Source organism: Eptesicus fuscus, chromosome 16, assembly GCF_027574615.1.
Source record: "Eptesicus fuscus isolate TK198812 chromosome 16, DD_ASM_mEF_20220401, whole genome shotgun sequence".
NCBI lineage: Eukaryota > Metazoa > Chordata > Mammalia > Chiroptera > Vespertilionidae > Eptesicus > Eptesicus fuscus.
The window spans coordinates 35,468,322-35,483,047 of record NC_072488.1 but is presented as its reverse complement, the minus strand read 5'-3'; the positions used below and the strand labels follow the sequence as shown (position 1 = coordinate 35,483,047).

At 36.4% G+C, this 14,726-nt stretch overlaps 1 protein-coding gene across 1 annotated transcript in view; it reads left to right on the top strand.

Moving 5' to 3' along the window:
- XPO1 (exportin 1) overlaps positions 1-11,306 on the top strand; it is a 47,326-nt gene extending 36,020 nt beyond the window's left edge. Inside the window, exons 11-25 of the mRNA XM_054728435.1 lie at positions 249-407; positions 1,809-2,006; positions 2,435-2,573; positions 2,757-2,938; positions 3,018-3,174; positions 3,271-3,434; positions 3,700-3,834; positions 4,179-4,362; positions 4,647-4,753; positions 7,560-7,754; positions 8,505-8,673; positions 9,529-9,663; positions 9,743-9,902; positions 9,984-10,080; positions 11,030-11,306. Coding sequence (XP_054584410.1) covers positions 249-407; positions 1,809-2,006; positions 2,435-2,573; positions 2,757-2,938; positions 3,018-3,174; positions 3,271-3,434; positions 3,700-3,834; positions 4,179-4,362; positions 4,647-4,753; positions 7,560-7,754; positions 8,505-8,673; positions 9,529-9,663; positions 9,743-9,902; positions 9,984-10,080; positions 11,030-11,176 — 2,328 coding nt within the window. The 3' untranslated portion in view covers positions 11,177-11,306. The remainder of the gene's footprint in view (positions 1-248; positions 408-1,808; positions 2,007-2,434; positions 2,574-2,756; positions 2,939-3,017; positions 3,175-3,270; positions 3,435-3,699; positions 3,835-4,178; positions 4,363-4,646; positions 4,754-7,559; positions 7,755-8,504; positions 8,674-9,528; positions 9,664-9,742; positions 9,903-9,983; positions 10,081-11,029) is intronic.
- Positions 11,307-14,726: the final 3,420 nt, after the last annotated feature.

Here is a 14,726-nt window from a genome sequence, read left to right as displayed (position 1 = left end):
AGGGGGTAAAAGGGGACATAATGTAATACTTCAAACAATAAAGGATTTTTTTTTTCTTTTTAATATGTCCAAAGCTAGGACACATAGATACAAAAACAGTTATAACTGACCAAGGAATTCTCGTGAAGAATAAGCTGTTTGGCTATTTTAGTATTGGTAAAAGGGTAATAGAATCTTTAGGCTTAAATGTACTGTCTTTTTCCATTGGTTTTAAAATACAGACTAATAGTCTCTATTTAAACCTGCAGATGCTTCCTTTAAATACCAATATTCGACTTGCATACTCAAATGGAAAAGATGATGAACAGAACTTTATTCAAAATCTCAGTTTGTTTCTCTGCACGTTTCTTAAGGAACATGGTCAACTTATAGAAAAAAGACTAAATCTCAGGGAAACACTCATGGAGGTAGGCTTTGTAGAGCCTTTGGCTTCTGAACTTCTTTTTTTACATAATAATAACTCTTAAATACCTAAAGGATGTACAGACGTGTCGAGGTTTGTTTGTTTATTTATTTATTTCAGAGAGGATTGGAGGAGAGAGGGATAGAAAATCAATTATGAGAATCATTGACAGGCTGCATCCTCCATGTCCCACACTGGGGATTGAGCCTGCAACCCGTGCATGTGCCCTGACCGAGAATCGAACCGTGACCTCCAGGTTCCTAGGTCCATGGTCAACTACTGAGCCACGCCAGTCGGGTCAGATGTGTCATTTCTAAGATGAAGTCTAATTACCTTTTTTAAAAATTGATGTGTAGCCTGGCTTGTGTAGTTCAGCAGTTGAGTGTCGACCATGAACTGGGAAGTTGCAGTTCTATTACTCGCCAGTGGACATGTCTGGGTTATGGGCTCCATCCCCCAGGGGGGAGGGGGCACATGCCAGAGGCAGCTTTTCAATAATTTTCATTATTGATGTTTCTATCTCTCCTACCTTCCTCTCTCTAAAATCAATTTAAAGCCCTTGCTGGTTTGGCTCAGTGGAAGAGTATCAGTCTCCGGACTGAAGGGTCCTAGGTTCAATTCCGGTCAAAGACACATACTACCTAGGTTAGGGGCTTAATCCACAGTAGGGGGCATGCAGAAGGCAGCCGATCAATGATTTTCTCTCATCATTGTTGTATCTATCTCTACCTCTCCCTTCCTCTCTGAAATAAAAAATATGTATAATTAAAATCAATTTTAAAAACAAGTTTTTAAAAAAATTGATTTGTAGTCCACATAAAATAAAACTATCCAGTTTAAAGTGTATAATTTAGTGCCATTTAGTACATTCACAGTGTTTTCAACCATCTATATTTTTCAAAAGATTTTTACCCACAAACCAGTGATACACCCATTGAAAGTTACTTCATTCTTTTTTCTCCCCCATTCCCTCACAGCCACTCATTTGCTCTCTGTTTCTGGAATTACTTACTCTAAATCTTTCATAAAAATGGAATCATATGGTCTTTTGTAGTTGGGTTTTCAAGGTTCATTCTTGTTATATCATGTACCAGTACTTCATCCTTTTTATGACTGAGTAATGGTTTCTTGTATGGCTATATCAAATTTTGTGTGTTCATCAGTTGATGGATATTTGAATTGTTTCTTTCTTTTTGCTATTGATACCAACTAATTACTATATAAGTGTTCCAGGGCATGTAAGAAGAAAACAGAATTTGCTCCTAGAGAATTTTTAGCATGGTGCATGAATAATGAAATATCAGAGTTGTGAAACTTAAAACAGGAACTTTTATTTCTAAATAGCACAATGAGTGCAAAGCAATTAATAATGAGTTATTTTAATAAGTTTTGGTCTTCTTTGTAGGCCCTTCATTATATGTTGTTGGTATCAGAAGTGGAGGAAACGGAAATCTTTAAGATTTGTCTTGAGTACTGGAATCATTTGGCAGCTGAACTCTATAGAGAGAGCCCATTCTCTACATTGGCCTCTCCGTTACTATCTGGAAGTCAACATTTTGATGTTCCTCCCAGGAGGCAGCTGTATTTGCCCGTGTTATCCAAGGTAACAGTAAAATGGGTGGTTGATGCTCTTGTTGCTTACTGTGATTTTGAGAGCTAAATGCAAGCACTGGCTTTTGTTTTTCACTAATCGATCCAAATAAATGAGCTACAAAAAGAGTCCAACTTCCCCATGCATGTTGAAAACTACAACATGCAAAGGATTTTTATAAGCACATCTGTGAGTTTATTAGAAATGCAAGTTAAGAGGGTATCCCCTTTCATGTCTGGATGAAACACTGGATATTTGACAGTTGGTTTTTATTCATGATAATGTTTGAGAACCACTGTTACAGAATTACATTTTAAATATGTCCATTCTTTTATATTGTCAGGGCAATTTGGTACCTTAAGGTGCATATAACCTAATTTTTTAATCTTTATTTGATGTGGCTGATTTCTAACATCTAACAGATTTTTCTTGTTGAATAGGTTCGTTTATTGATGGTTAGTCGTATGGCCAAACCAGAGGAAGTATTGGTTGTAGAAAATGATCAGGGAGAAGTTGTAAGAGAATTCATGAAGGATACAGATTCCATAAATTTGTATAAGAATATGAGAGAAACATTAGGTAAGTTAATAAATACTATTAATTTAAGTCTTTGTTATTCTATTCTGGAATTAAAATACTGTAGGAAATGTGATCCACTTAGTTTATGAATCTGTTAATAGCCATTTTATTAATGTGCTGCTCTTCCCTTAGTAAAAGTTTTTGCTCATTAAATTTTGCATCTGAAACTTTTTTCCTTTGTAGTTTATCTTACTCATCTGGATTATGTAGATACAGAAAGAATAATGACTGAAAAGCTTCACAATCAAGTGAATGGTACAGAATGGTCATGGAAAAATTTAAATACATTGTGTTGGGCAATAGGCTCCATTAGTGGAGCAATGCATGAAGAGGATGAAAAACGATTTCTTGTTACTGTTATAAAGGTATGCACGTGTTATGTATAGACTGGAATTAAATAATTATGTTTTATTATATATTACTGAAATTTATCTTATTTTACAGGATCTATTAGGATTATGTGAACAGAAAAGAGGCAAAGATAATAAAGCTATAATTGCATCAAATATCATGTACATAGTAGGTCAATATCCAAGATTTTTAAGAGCTCACTGGAAATTTTTAAAGACTGTAGTTAACAAGCTGTTTGAATTCATGCATGGTAAATCCTTTTTATTTAATATATTTTATTTAGTTGTTTGTTTTTGTTTAAAAATTATTTTTGAAATTTTTTTAATAAATGTTTTTGTTTCATTAGAGACCCATGATGGAGTCCAAGATATGGCTTGTGATACTTTCATTAAAATAGCTCAGAAGTGCCGCAGACATTTTGTTCAGGTTCAGGTTGGAGAAGTAATGCCGTTTATTGATGAGATTTTGAACAACATTAACACTATAATTTGTGATCTTCAACCTCAACAGGTATGGGAGATCTTAGCCTATTAACTACTGTTTTAGTCAGATGGGAATATAAAGAATGTCACTATTAAATTTAGTTCCCAGTATCTCTGGTTAAGTCTTCATAGTGAAGGGAAAATTCAACCAGAGTTTGTCAGGCTATTTTCCTGTCTAATATAATTTATTTCTGACACTTTAATAAAATTAGTTTCAGTATGTACATGAATTGTTTGTGTATGGTTTTCCTTATTATGATACATAAAGGTAAAATGTCTGCCTTTCAACATAGGTCCATACATTTTATGAAGCTGTGGGGTACATGATTGGTGCACAAACAGACCAAACAGTACAAGAACATTTGATAGAAAAATACATGCTGCTTCCTAATCAAGTTTGGGATAGCATAATCCAGCAGGCAACCAAAGTAAGTTATATTACTTATTATAGAAGTTATGGTGGAATTTAAGAAGAGGGTTATTTTTAAGAGCAGTGATCTTGGTACCTTTGACCTGTATATCTGATTCATAACTACTTTTGTGTGTGTTTTTGTGCATTAAAAAAATAAGTATATTTTTATTTTGTTTTGCTGGTACATTGGGAAGATTTCACTCTAATGTTAGTAGGTATTAGTAATAGACTTCTGTGTTTTTATACCATTTTGGATTATAAATGTGATTATAAATTTGGAATGACGTGGGTAGTAGTTTTTGCTTTCATAATTACAAGGATAATTATCATGTGATAAATAGATGTTTTTGTCTTTCACAGAATGTGGATATACTTAAAGATCCTGAAACAGTTAAGCAGCTTGGTAGCATATTGAAAACAAATGTGAGAGCCTGCAAAGCTGTTGGACACCCCTTTGTAATTCAGCTTGGGAGAATTTACTTAGATATGCTTAATGTATACAAGTGCCTCAGTGAAAATATTTCTGCAGCTATCCAAGCTAATGGTGAGTGATTTTGAATTCTTATGGAATGTTGTACAACATCAGTTCTATATTCTCTGCCTTAGTGTAGGCATTCGGTAGTTCTTACAGGTTTTAAATAAGCCTCCATCCAGGTAACCCTACATAATTTTTTAACCAGTTGCATGCCCCTTCCCTTATAAAATTATTCTTTCTCCCCCCCCCTCCATTAAATTGATCTTTAGAGATAAATATAATTGGAAGCACATGTAATTACCAATGCAGAATTTTAGTTGTCAAGTTGGATTCCACTTGGTTGTATTTTTTAGGTGAAATGGTTACAAAGCAACCGTTGATTAGAAGTATGCGAACAGTAAAAAGGGAAACTTTAAAGTTAATATCTGGTTGGGTGAGCCGGTCCAATGATCCACAGATGGTAAGTGAGATGTGTTTTTTTGTTTTTTAAGTTAATGCTGCATTCTCTGGTGTAAGCTTTGTCTCTGTATGTATTTGGTTAACTTAAAGGTAATTTAGATGTCTACATTTGGGGTTATTGTATAGCATTCTATTTATTACATTCCTTGACTACTTAAAAATACTAACAGTTTCAAACCATCTTGCAAAGACGTTTAGATGGTGCTAATATGTAACAAGATAGCTGAAAGGAATAGATTTGGTAATTTTAATTTTTCCATGGATAGATATATAAAGAGGTCAGGTGAAATCTTTGTGTTCATCATGATTTTCAAAACAATTTACAAAGCTGTCATTCGTTTGCCTCCTCAGAAAAAGTGCTTTACCAGTTGAAGGTTTGAAGATCTCATTTACTCTTACTGCTTTTAGTCTAAATCATTTCCAGAAAGGAGTATGGTTTTCAGAAACTAATTCAGCTCCATATGCCTTGACTTGGAAAAATATGAATAATTATTCGTTTCTGTTACACCTTTTCATTCTCTTGATCCTTGGAACATTACAAAAATTTCTGTCTTATTAACACTGCTGTGTGGAAATATTGGTTGACAAGTGAGCTATTTGTATAATTTTAAAATTTCAATATTGTTCCAATTGATAAGGAAATTCCCAGGAAACTTGTTCAGAAAACAATTGTGGAATTCTCAAGGTATCAGGTTAAATATTGAAATGTTTTGAACATGTGCATTATGAAAGTACAACTGTATTTAAAATTGTTAACTAAAAGTAGGAAGAATTGAAGGAATTATGAAGTTCGTAATTTAAAATAAGTTGGGCAAATTTTAGGCGTATCAGTGGTGATAATAAAGATGGCATCATTATATTTTACAATTAGACTTATGTCATGGTTTAGGGCAGTAACTTCAAAGATACTAAACACTTTAGATTCAGTTTCTAGGAAAAGAGTTCTTTTAGTGTCAAGAGTAGAAATGAGCCCTAGCCTGGCCGGAGCCAGTTTGGCTCAGTGGATGGAGCGTCGGTCTGTGGACTGAGGGGTCCCAGGTTCGATTCCGATCAAGGGCATGTGCATTGGTTGCGGGCACGTCCCCAGTGGGGGGTGTGCAGGAGGCAGCTGGTTGATGTTTCTCTCTCATCGATGTTTCTGGCTCTCTATCCCTCTCCCTTCCTCTCTGTAAAAAAATCAATAAAATATATTTTTTAAAAAAAGAAGAAAAAGAAATGAGCCCTAGGCTGTTTGGCTCAATGGATAGAGCGTGAGCCTGCGGACTGAAGGGTCCTAGGTTCGATTCTGGCCAAGAGCACGTGCCTGGGTTGCAGGCTCGATCCCCAGTGGGGGGTGTGCAGGAGGCAGCCAATCAATGATTCTATCTCTCTCTCCTCCTTTCCTCTCTAAAATCAATAAAGAAAAAAAAAAGAGTAGAAATGAGGCCCATGCTGGTTTGGCTCAGTGACTGGAGGAGCGTCAGCCTGTCGACCATAGTGTCACAGGTTTGATTCCTGGTCCAGGGCCACGTACCTAGGTTGCAAGTTCCCCAGCCCCAGTAGTGGCACTTGTGGGAGGCAACCAAACCAGGTGTCTCATGTAAATGAGAACCGTTCTTTAAGATGCCAAGTGGGTAATTGGAAAAATAATTTTGTGCTTATTCTTCAATCTTATAAAGCCTGTTTTGTATATCACTACACCACTGACACTGGTGATCTTCAATGAAGGAAAAAATGGTTGTATTTATTGTACATGTCTTAATATAGAACTTGCAAAAAGCATAGGTGTCACACCTTAATATGACTATGTTTATTGAGAATTCTAGAAATTTCACAGTCTGGTACAGTTCTGTTTTCTTAAATAAGAAGTGAAAGTGATGGCTATTCTTTTTGTTTATTAAAATACATCGGGTGTATTTTGGTTAGATATGAGTACTTTGGTTTTTATAGATATTATCCACTGAAGAAACTGATATAATGTTGGTTAGGAAGATTTTTCTTTCCTGCTAGGTTCCTCATCCTTCATATACAGGACTACAAGCCCAATGCACGAAGATTCATGCTAGAATGGGCTTTCCTTTCCCTGGCTGCCGGCACTGCCTTTCCACTCTGACGCAGCCCCTTTGCGCTCAGGCCCCGCCTTTCCAAGCTGTCCAGAGGCCCTGAGAGACCGGGGGTGGGGCAGAACACCTGCGCCTTCACCCCCATCACTCAGCGCCTCTATGTGCAAATTAACCACCAACTTTGTTGGGTTAATTTGCATATCACTTCTGATTGGCTGGTGGTGTAGCAGAGGTGCGGTCAATTTACATGTTTGTCTATTGCTAGGTAAGATTCCTAGAATCCTGGTTGTGCCACAGCAACTTGGAGCCAGTCGCTTGGTTTTGGGCCTTAGTTTCTTTCATAATTATAAATTTGAACTACACTATGGGCCTATTGTGATGTTTTGGTTTCTTTTGGTTAAATGCTTTAGTGTACAAAAAACCTAGTAAAAGTGCATTTCCAGTTTATAGTAAAGAACCCTGAGAGACAAGAGTGACCTAGCTTTTTATAATAGTGACCAAATACATAGATTAAAAGTTTTGCCCGGCTAGTGTGGCGCAGTTGGTTAAGCATCATCCCATTGCACCTGGAGGTTACCAATTCAGTTCCTGTTCAGGGCACATGCCCGTGTTTTGGCCTTGCTCCCCATTGGGCAGTCTGCAGGAGGCAGTTGATGTTTCTCATCTATGTTTCTATCCTCCATTCCCTTCTCTCTAAAATATATATATATATGTATGTATGTATTTTTCTAAACTTAAAAGTGTGGTGGTTGTTTTTTTAAACAGGTAGCTGAAAATTTTGTTCCTCCTTTGTTGGATGCAGTTCTCATTGATTATCAGAGAAATGTCCCAGCTGCTAGAGAACCAGAAGTGCTTAGTACCATGGCTATTATTGTCAACAAGTTGGGAGGACATATAACAGCTGAAATACCTCAAATATTTGATGCTGTTTTTGAATGCACGTTGAATATGATAAATAAGGTAATGTGATTTACATTTCAGTTATAAAATGGGAAATTTTACAGGATACCCTAACCTCTTGAAAGCATAAATGATATTTTTGAGTGTATCATAGGTCCTGTGGTTAAATACTTGAACTTCTAGATCAGGGAAATGCTTGTTTTGTTTTTTTACTCCTATATAATAAAGAAGTAATATGCAAATTGACCATCACTCTAACACAACAAGATGGCCGGCAGGGGGGTGGTTAGGGGGTGATCAGGCTGGCAGGCAGAAGCACTTAGGGGCAATCAGGCAGCAGGCAGGCGAGCAGTTGGGAGCCAGCAGTCCCAGTGGGATCGGGTCTAAACGGGCAGTTGGACATCCCTGGAGGGGCCCCAGATTGGGGAGGATGAGGTGCACCAGGCTTCTAGTTTACTATAAAATAACAGCAAGGATTACATTTGATAGATTGCATTCATTCAAATAGTAGCTTGAATTTATTGAAAACTGCATTCATAGACATTACAAATTTAAATGTATTGATTTGTGAGTCTCCAAGTTACTAATGATTATATAGCATGTTAAACATGATGTTCTTTTGTGTGCATTTTGATGAGTTGCTTTAAAATGTGACCTAAGGTCTCCTTATTTTCATTTTATGATCCATGAGAGGTGAATTATATTGTCTTTGAATTGGCCTTTCAATAGACCATACAACTTAGGAGTTCCACTAACAAGTATATGGAATTAGGGCTTGCTTTTTATTTTGTTCTTACTATTTATTTTTAGGACTTTGAAGAATATCCTGAGCACAGAACGAACTTTTTCTTACTACTTCAGGCTGTCAATTCTCATTGTTTCCCAGCATTTCTGGCTATTCCACCTGCACAGTTTAAACTTGTTTTAGATTCCATTATTTGGGCTTTTAAACATACTATGAGGAATGTTGCAGATACAGGTAAATGCATAGAAATTTATTTATTTGCCTGCCAATTTACAAACTCTACAGAGATAGATATATAATTGTAGACAGGTAGGTATCACTTCACTTGTCAAGTTTTGTCTGTGTAAACCATAAAAGCAACTTAGTTGTCTGTTTTATACATAGTACATAGGCAGAATTAGTTATAGGGAGATGGGCATAAAATTAAAAAGTAGGGAGAACATCACTTTATTGATCTCTTTTTTTTTTTCCCAATCGACTTCAGAGAGGGAGGGGGAGGGGGAGGGCAACGGAGGGAGAAAGAGAAACATCAATGATGAGAGAGTATAATTGGTCAGCTGCCTCCACATGCAGGGGATCGAGCCTGCAACCTGAGTATGTGCCCTAACTGGGAATCCAACCGAGACCTCCTGATTCATAGGTTGATATTCTACCACTGAGCCATGCAGGCCACACTTCGTATCTTTATTACTGCTTCCTTTTCTCCCTATGCTTTTCCACTGTGGCACTAAGAATTTACTGAGGATAAACCTAAAGAACATCTCTAGCAGGAGGATTTTTTATTTGTTGTCTATTTTAATAGTAATTTGTTTATGTAAAAGAAACATCTATTTGTGCTGTTTTTGGTGTGGATGTGGAGAAAATCAATTGATCTTTCAGACATAGTGGTAAGGTGGTTATGGTTATTATTTACAGTTTGTCAGAAAGCAGACATTGATTCTAAGAGACCTATTACTGTTTCAGGATAATTTAGGCAAAGAGTTAGCTAAAAAGAGAGAGAATGGGCTTTGAATCAGAATAGTATATTGGTAAAATACTATTATGTGAGTGTTATCAGTCTGTAATTTGCTGCTGCTCTATGTATTTTAGGATTACAGATCCTTTTTACACTCTTGCAAAACGTTGCACAAGAAGAAGCTGCAGCTCAAAGTTTTTATCAAACTTATTTTTGTGATATTCTTCAACATATCTTTTCTGTTGTGACAGACACCTCACATACTGCTGGTAAGGATTTAAAGCTATAAAAATGTTAAATGTTCCAGTTGTTAAATCTTAGAGCTAAGACTACTCTTTTCATCAACAGGTTTGACGATGCATGCGTCAATACTTGCATATATGTTCAATTTGGTTGAAGAAGGAAAAATAAGTACACCGTTAAATCCTGGGAATCCAGTTAACAACCAAATGTTTATTCAGGAATATGTGGCTAATCTCCTTAAGTCTGCATTCCCTCATCTGCAAGAGTAAATATATATATACTTTTAATAAGCAAATTTCTTATTTTAAAAAAAGCAATTATTTAATTGCTGTGTTTTGATTTGCAGTGCTCAAGTAAAGCTCTTTGTGACAGGGCTTTTCAGTTTAAATCAGGATATTCCTGCTTTCAAGGAACATCTTAGGGATTTCCTAGTTCAAATAAAGGTATGTGATTTATTTGCATTTGCAAAAATATAAAACTAATTTGATCATTAGTTTTAAGAGAAACAGCTTTTTTATATCTTTGCTAATGATTTTACACACTCACACACTCACACACTCACACACACACACACACTCTGGCCAGATTATGATGATCTCTGAATGCATAATAATCTGGCCACTCAGTGTATATCCTATATAATCCTATATAATAAAAAGCTAATATGCAAATTGTCCCCTCAACCAGGAGGTCGACCAGCAGGCAGGCTAACTGCTCATGTCCCCTCCCCCTGGCCAGGCTGGCCGGACCCAATCGGGGTGGGGGAGGTTTATCAGGGGTGGTCCTACCTGCCCCACGCCTGGTTGAACTCCCTGTCGAGAGGACAATTTGCATATTAGCCTTTTACTGTATAGGAGATACACACACACACACAGAGTGGCCAGATTATTATGCGTTCTAGAGGTCATAATAAGCTGGCCCCTCAGTGTATATATGACATCATTCTATGGCTCTTTTATAGCCTTTTCCCCACTAGCACCTTTGGTTATTGTTTGTTTGGGGTTTTTTTTGTTTTGTTTTTTAATAATTTTATTGATTTTGGGGAGAGAAATATCAATAATGAAAATCATTGATCAACTGCCTCCTGTAGGACCCCTACTTGGGATCAAGCCCGTAATCCAATCCGGGCATGTGCTCTGACTGGGAATTGAACCATGACCTCCTGGTTCATAAGTTGATGCTCAAATTCTGTGCAACACCTTTGGTTTTTAATTCAGCCACATAATAATGATATTTAAACCCAACCAATTGATGGAAAAATTATATCCCTTGTGTAAACAGGGATATGCTTATCTCCACCTTCTCCCCCGCCCCCCCAAAAAAATAAAAATAAAAATTATTTGTTTTTCATAACACACTTATGTTGACCTTTCAACTATCCCGTTTTCACAGGAGTTTGCAGGTGAAGATACATCTGACCTGTTTTTGGAAGAAAGAGAAACAGCCCTCCGACAGGCTCAGGAAGAGAAACATAAACTTCAAATGTCTGTCCCTGGCATCCTTAATCCACATGAAATTCCAGAAGAAATGTGTGATTAAAATCAGAAGTCATGCTGGGGTTTGATTTTTTTTTTTTTTTTCTCTCTGCAACTTTTAGCAGAAGAAAACAGCATCTGGATATTTGTCGACCAAAATGATGCCAATTTGTAAATTAAAATGTCACCTAGTGGCCCTTTTTCTTATGTGTTTTTTGTATAAGAAATTTTCTGTGAAATACCTTCCATTGTTTAAGCTTTTGTTTTGGTCATCTTTATTTAGTCTGCATGAAGTTGAAAATTAAGGCATTTTTTAAAATTCTACTTCATGCCCATCTTGTGGCTAGGATGGGGGAGGAGACAAATTCGATTTGAACATATACTTGTAAATTCTAATGCAAAATTATACAATTTTTTTTTTCTGTAAACTACCAATTTTTAATTAGGGAGAATTTTCTTTCTAGCCTGTATTTCAGTCTAGAAGAAAAATAATGAGTAAAACAAATTGCATTGTTAAAAGGATTATAGTGCTGCATTGTCTGAAGTTAGCACCTCTTGGACTGAATCGTTTGTCTAGACTACATGTATTACAAGTCTGTATGGCAAGTTTGCAGCAAGATCATGTGCATATCATCCCATTGTAAAGCAACTTCAAAAAATATGTGAACACAGTTAGTTATTTTTACACAGTTCTTTTTGTTTTTGTGTGTGTGTGCTGTCGCTTGTCGACAACAGCTTTTTGTTTTCCTCAATGAGGAGTGTTGCTCATTTGTGAGCCTTCATTAACTCGAAGTGAAATGGTTAAAAATATTTATCCTGGTAGAATAGGCTGCATCTTTTTAACAACTCATTAAAAAACAAACAACAAAACTGGCTTTTGAGATGACTTATACTAATTTACATTGTTTACCAAGCTGTAGTGCTTTAAGAACACTACTTTAAAAAGCAAAATAAACTTGGTTTACATTTATTTTCCCTTTATTGGCTCAAAATTATTCCTTTATTAAAGGGGTTATTTGTGTTTAGGTATTTCATTTTAAAATGATGTGTGCAACCTGTTGACATGCAAATATTTCTAAAGTGCCTAGGAGTAAAAGTTATATAAAGTTAATATGCTCAGATACTTTCTGTTCCCAAGAAACAAATTTCTTATTTGATACATTTTACTTTTATTTGTGATTAAAGAGAATGGGTGTCTTGTGTCCTAACCCCGGTGTACAAACTACTACAAATAATTGATTTTTTAAAAATATTTTTAAAATAGATTTTTTGAGAGAGACAGAGGGAAAAATATTGATGTGAGAGCATAATATCAGTCATCTGCCTCCTCAGGCCCCCTGTCGGATCAAGCCCGAAAACTGGGCAAGTGCCCTCACCAGGAATTGAACCAGCAACCTTCTGTGCACAGGATAACAGCCACACTTGGCCAGGGCCAGATATTATTGATTTGTGTTCTTTTGAAATGTAACCGTTAGAAGTAAGTGGATGGAAGGGGGAAAACGTATACAGGGCCTATAAAACACAAAAACTGGTAGAGTGAAGGGAATACAAAAAGGAAACCAGCTGGGGTAAACTTGTTTCCAGAGGATAAACTAGATTAAAGCTTAAGCACCCAAAGGACCTCATGTTAGTTGGAGAATCAGCAATTTTATATAATTGCCATCTTCCTAACAAGTGTGTGGCAACACTGCCATTTCAATAGAATATAATCCTACTTAAAGCAATTTGTTTCTAAAATAGCAAATGGTAAGGATTTAAATGTATTCAAAGAGAAGTATTGGAAGACTTTTAAAGTTTCCGCTTTATTAAACTCTTTGGCTGTTATTAATTATTGGCGTATGACTAAAAATATGTTTTAAGGGGCCCTGGCCAGTGTTCCTTAATGGACCAGAATATCTTGGGTTCTATTCTGGATCAAAGGCATGTACTTGGGTTGTGGGTTCACTCCCCACCCCTGGTGGAGTACATGTGGGGAGGCAACCAGTCAATGTGTCTCTTTCACATTGGTATTTTTCTCCCTTCCATTCTCTGAAAAGCGATGAGGGAAAATAGCAGAGGATTAACAAATTTTTTTAAAGGTTTGTGTGGGTTTTTTTAAGTACTATGTTTTGTGTTTCTTTTTATTTTTGTTTTTAATCCCCACCCAAAGATATTTTTCCATTGATTTTTAGAGAGAGAGAAAGACAGGAGAAATATCTATGTGAAAGAAACACATCAATTGGTTGCCTCCAACCAGGGCCCTGGCTGGGGAGGAGCCTGCAACCAAGGTTCTTGCCCTTGACCACACTTGAACCTAGGACCTTTAAGTTCGCAGGCCAATGCTCTATCCTGGGAGCCAAACTGCCTAAATCAGGTAAGCGTTTAGGCCTTGATTGCCCTATTTCAATTAGTTTATAATCTCTAACTTTTCAAACAATGGTCATGTATAATGTTCTTACCTTCCTATAGCTCCACAGGACTTGATATGTTGGGGATGTTGCAAGAAATCAAGCTTTGGCTTGGGAACCAGGATAGTCCATTTTGAATTAATGTTTTGCAACCGTGGATTCCACCACTGCCAAAAGTAAATTTATATCACAAATGAATTGATAATTACATCTATAAGCAAAAAGAGTATCGCTTCTTCGAGGCTTACAATATATTAACCTCACATATTCAAGGATAATTCATAGATTAAACTAGAAACATAAGATTTAAGTGTTTTTATATAAAGTGGATCTCATCAGAGGTCCATGATTCTATTCGGCAATTCAATCCCTGCATGAAGATTATTTTGTGGGAGTATTTATTGAGCAAAAATATTTACCAAAACTATAGAACCAATAGTGTTAGCAACTTAAATCCTAGATGGGCAGTTTCTTGCTTAATTAAATGTTAGTCATATTTGGGTCAGCCTCAAGGTATTTGACAGCAAACGCCATTTTAGCTGTTTGGCATACTGCTATTTAACTCATAAGGTATTGTTTCAATTGTTAGAAATTACAAAGTATAATGGGATTGTCTTACTAGTAAATAGTAAGAGTGTGTGGATCCTAGTCTAGGTACTTCCTGGGTCTGACCTTATCTCTAGCTGTTGGCTATAATATATTTGATAGTATTGATACTTAAAATTGTCTTCCAAAGGATAGTTCAACATCAAATTAAGTTGTTCCTCTTTATGTAAAAAGTAGTAGTGGACATAAACGATAATAAGAAGGAAATCCTCATTGTTGGAGGGATAACCACAATTCTTTTTATTTTTTTTCCCCAAAGTGGCAACCAAATTTTTTTGCAACCGCCCTAGCCGGCTTGGCTCAGTGGTTAGAGCGTCAGCCTGCAGACTCAAGGATCCCAGGTTTGATTCCAGCCAAGGGCACATGCCTGGGTTGCCGGCTCAAACCCCAGTGGGGGTTGTGCAGGAGGCAGGTGATCAATGATTCTCTCTCATCATTGATGTTTCTATCTCTCCTCCCTCTCTGAAATCACTAAAGAAATATATTTTTAGAAAAAACATTTTTTTCAAACCAAATAAGAGCATTCCTCATAAGCTCTGCAAAGAATTATCTACCAAATGCCAAGCAATGCAATTTTATAAGTGAAACAGATTAATTACATTTTAAAAGGAGATAACCAGT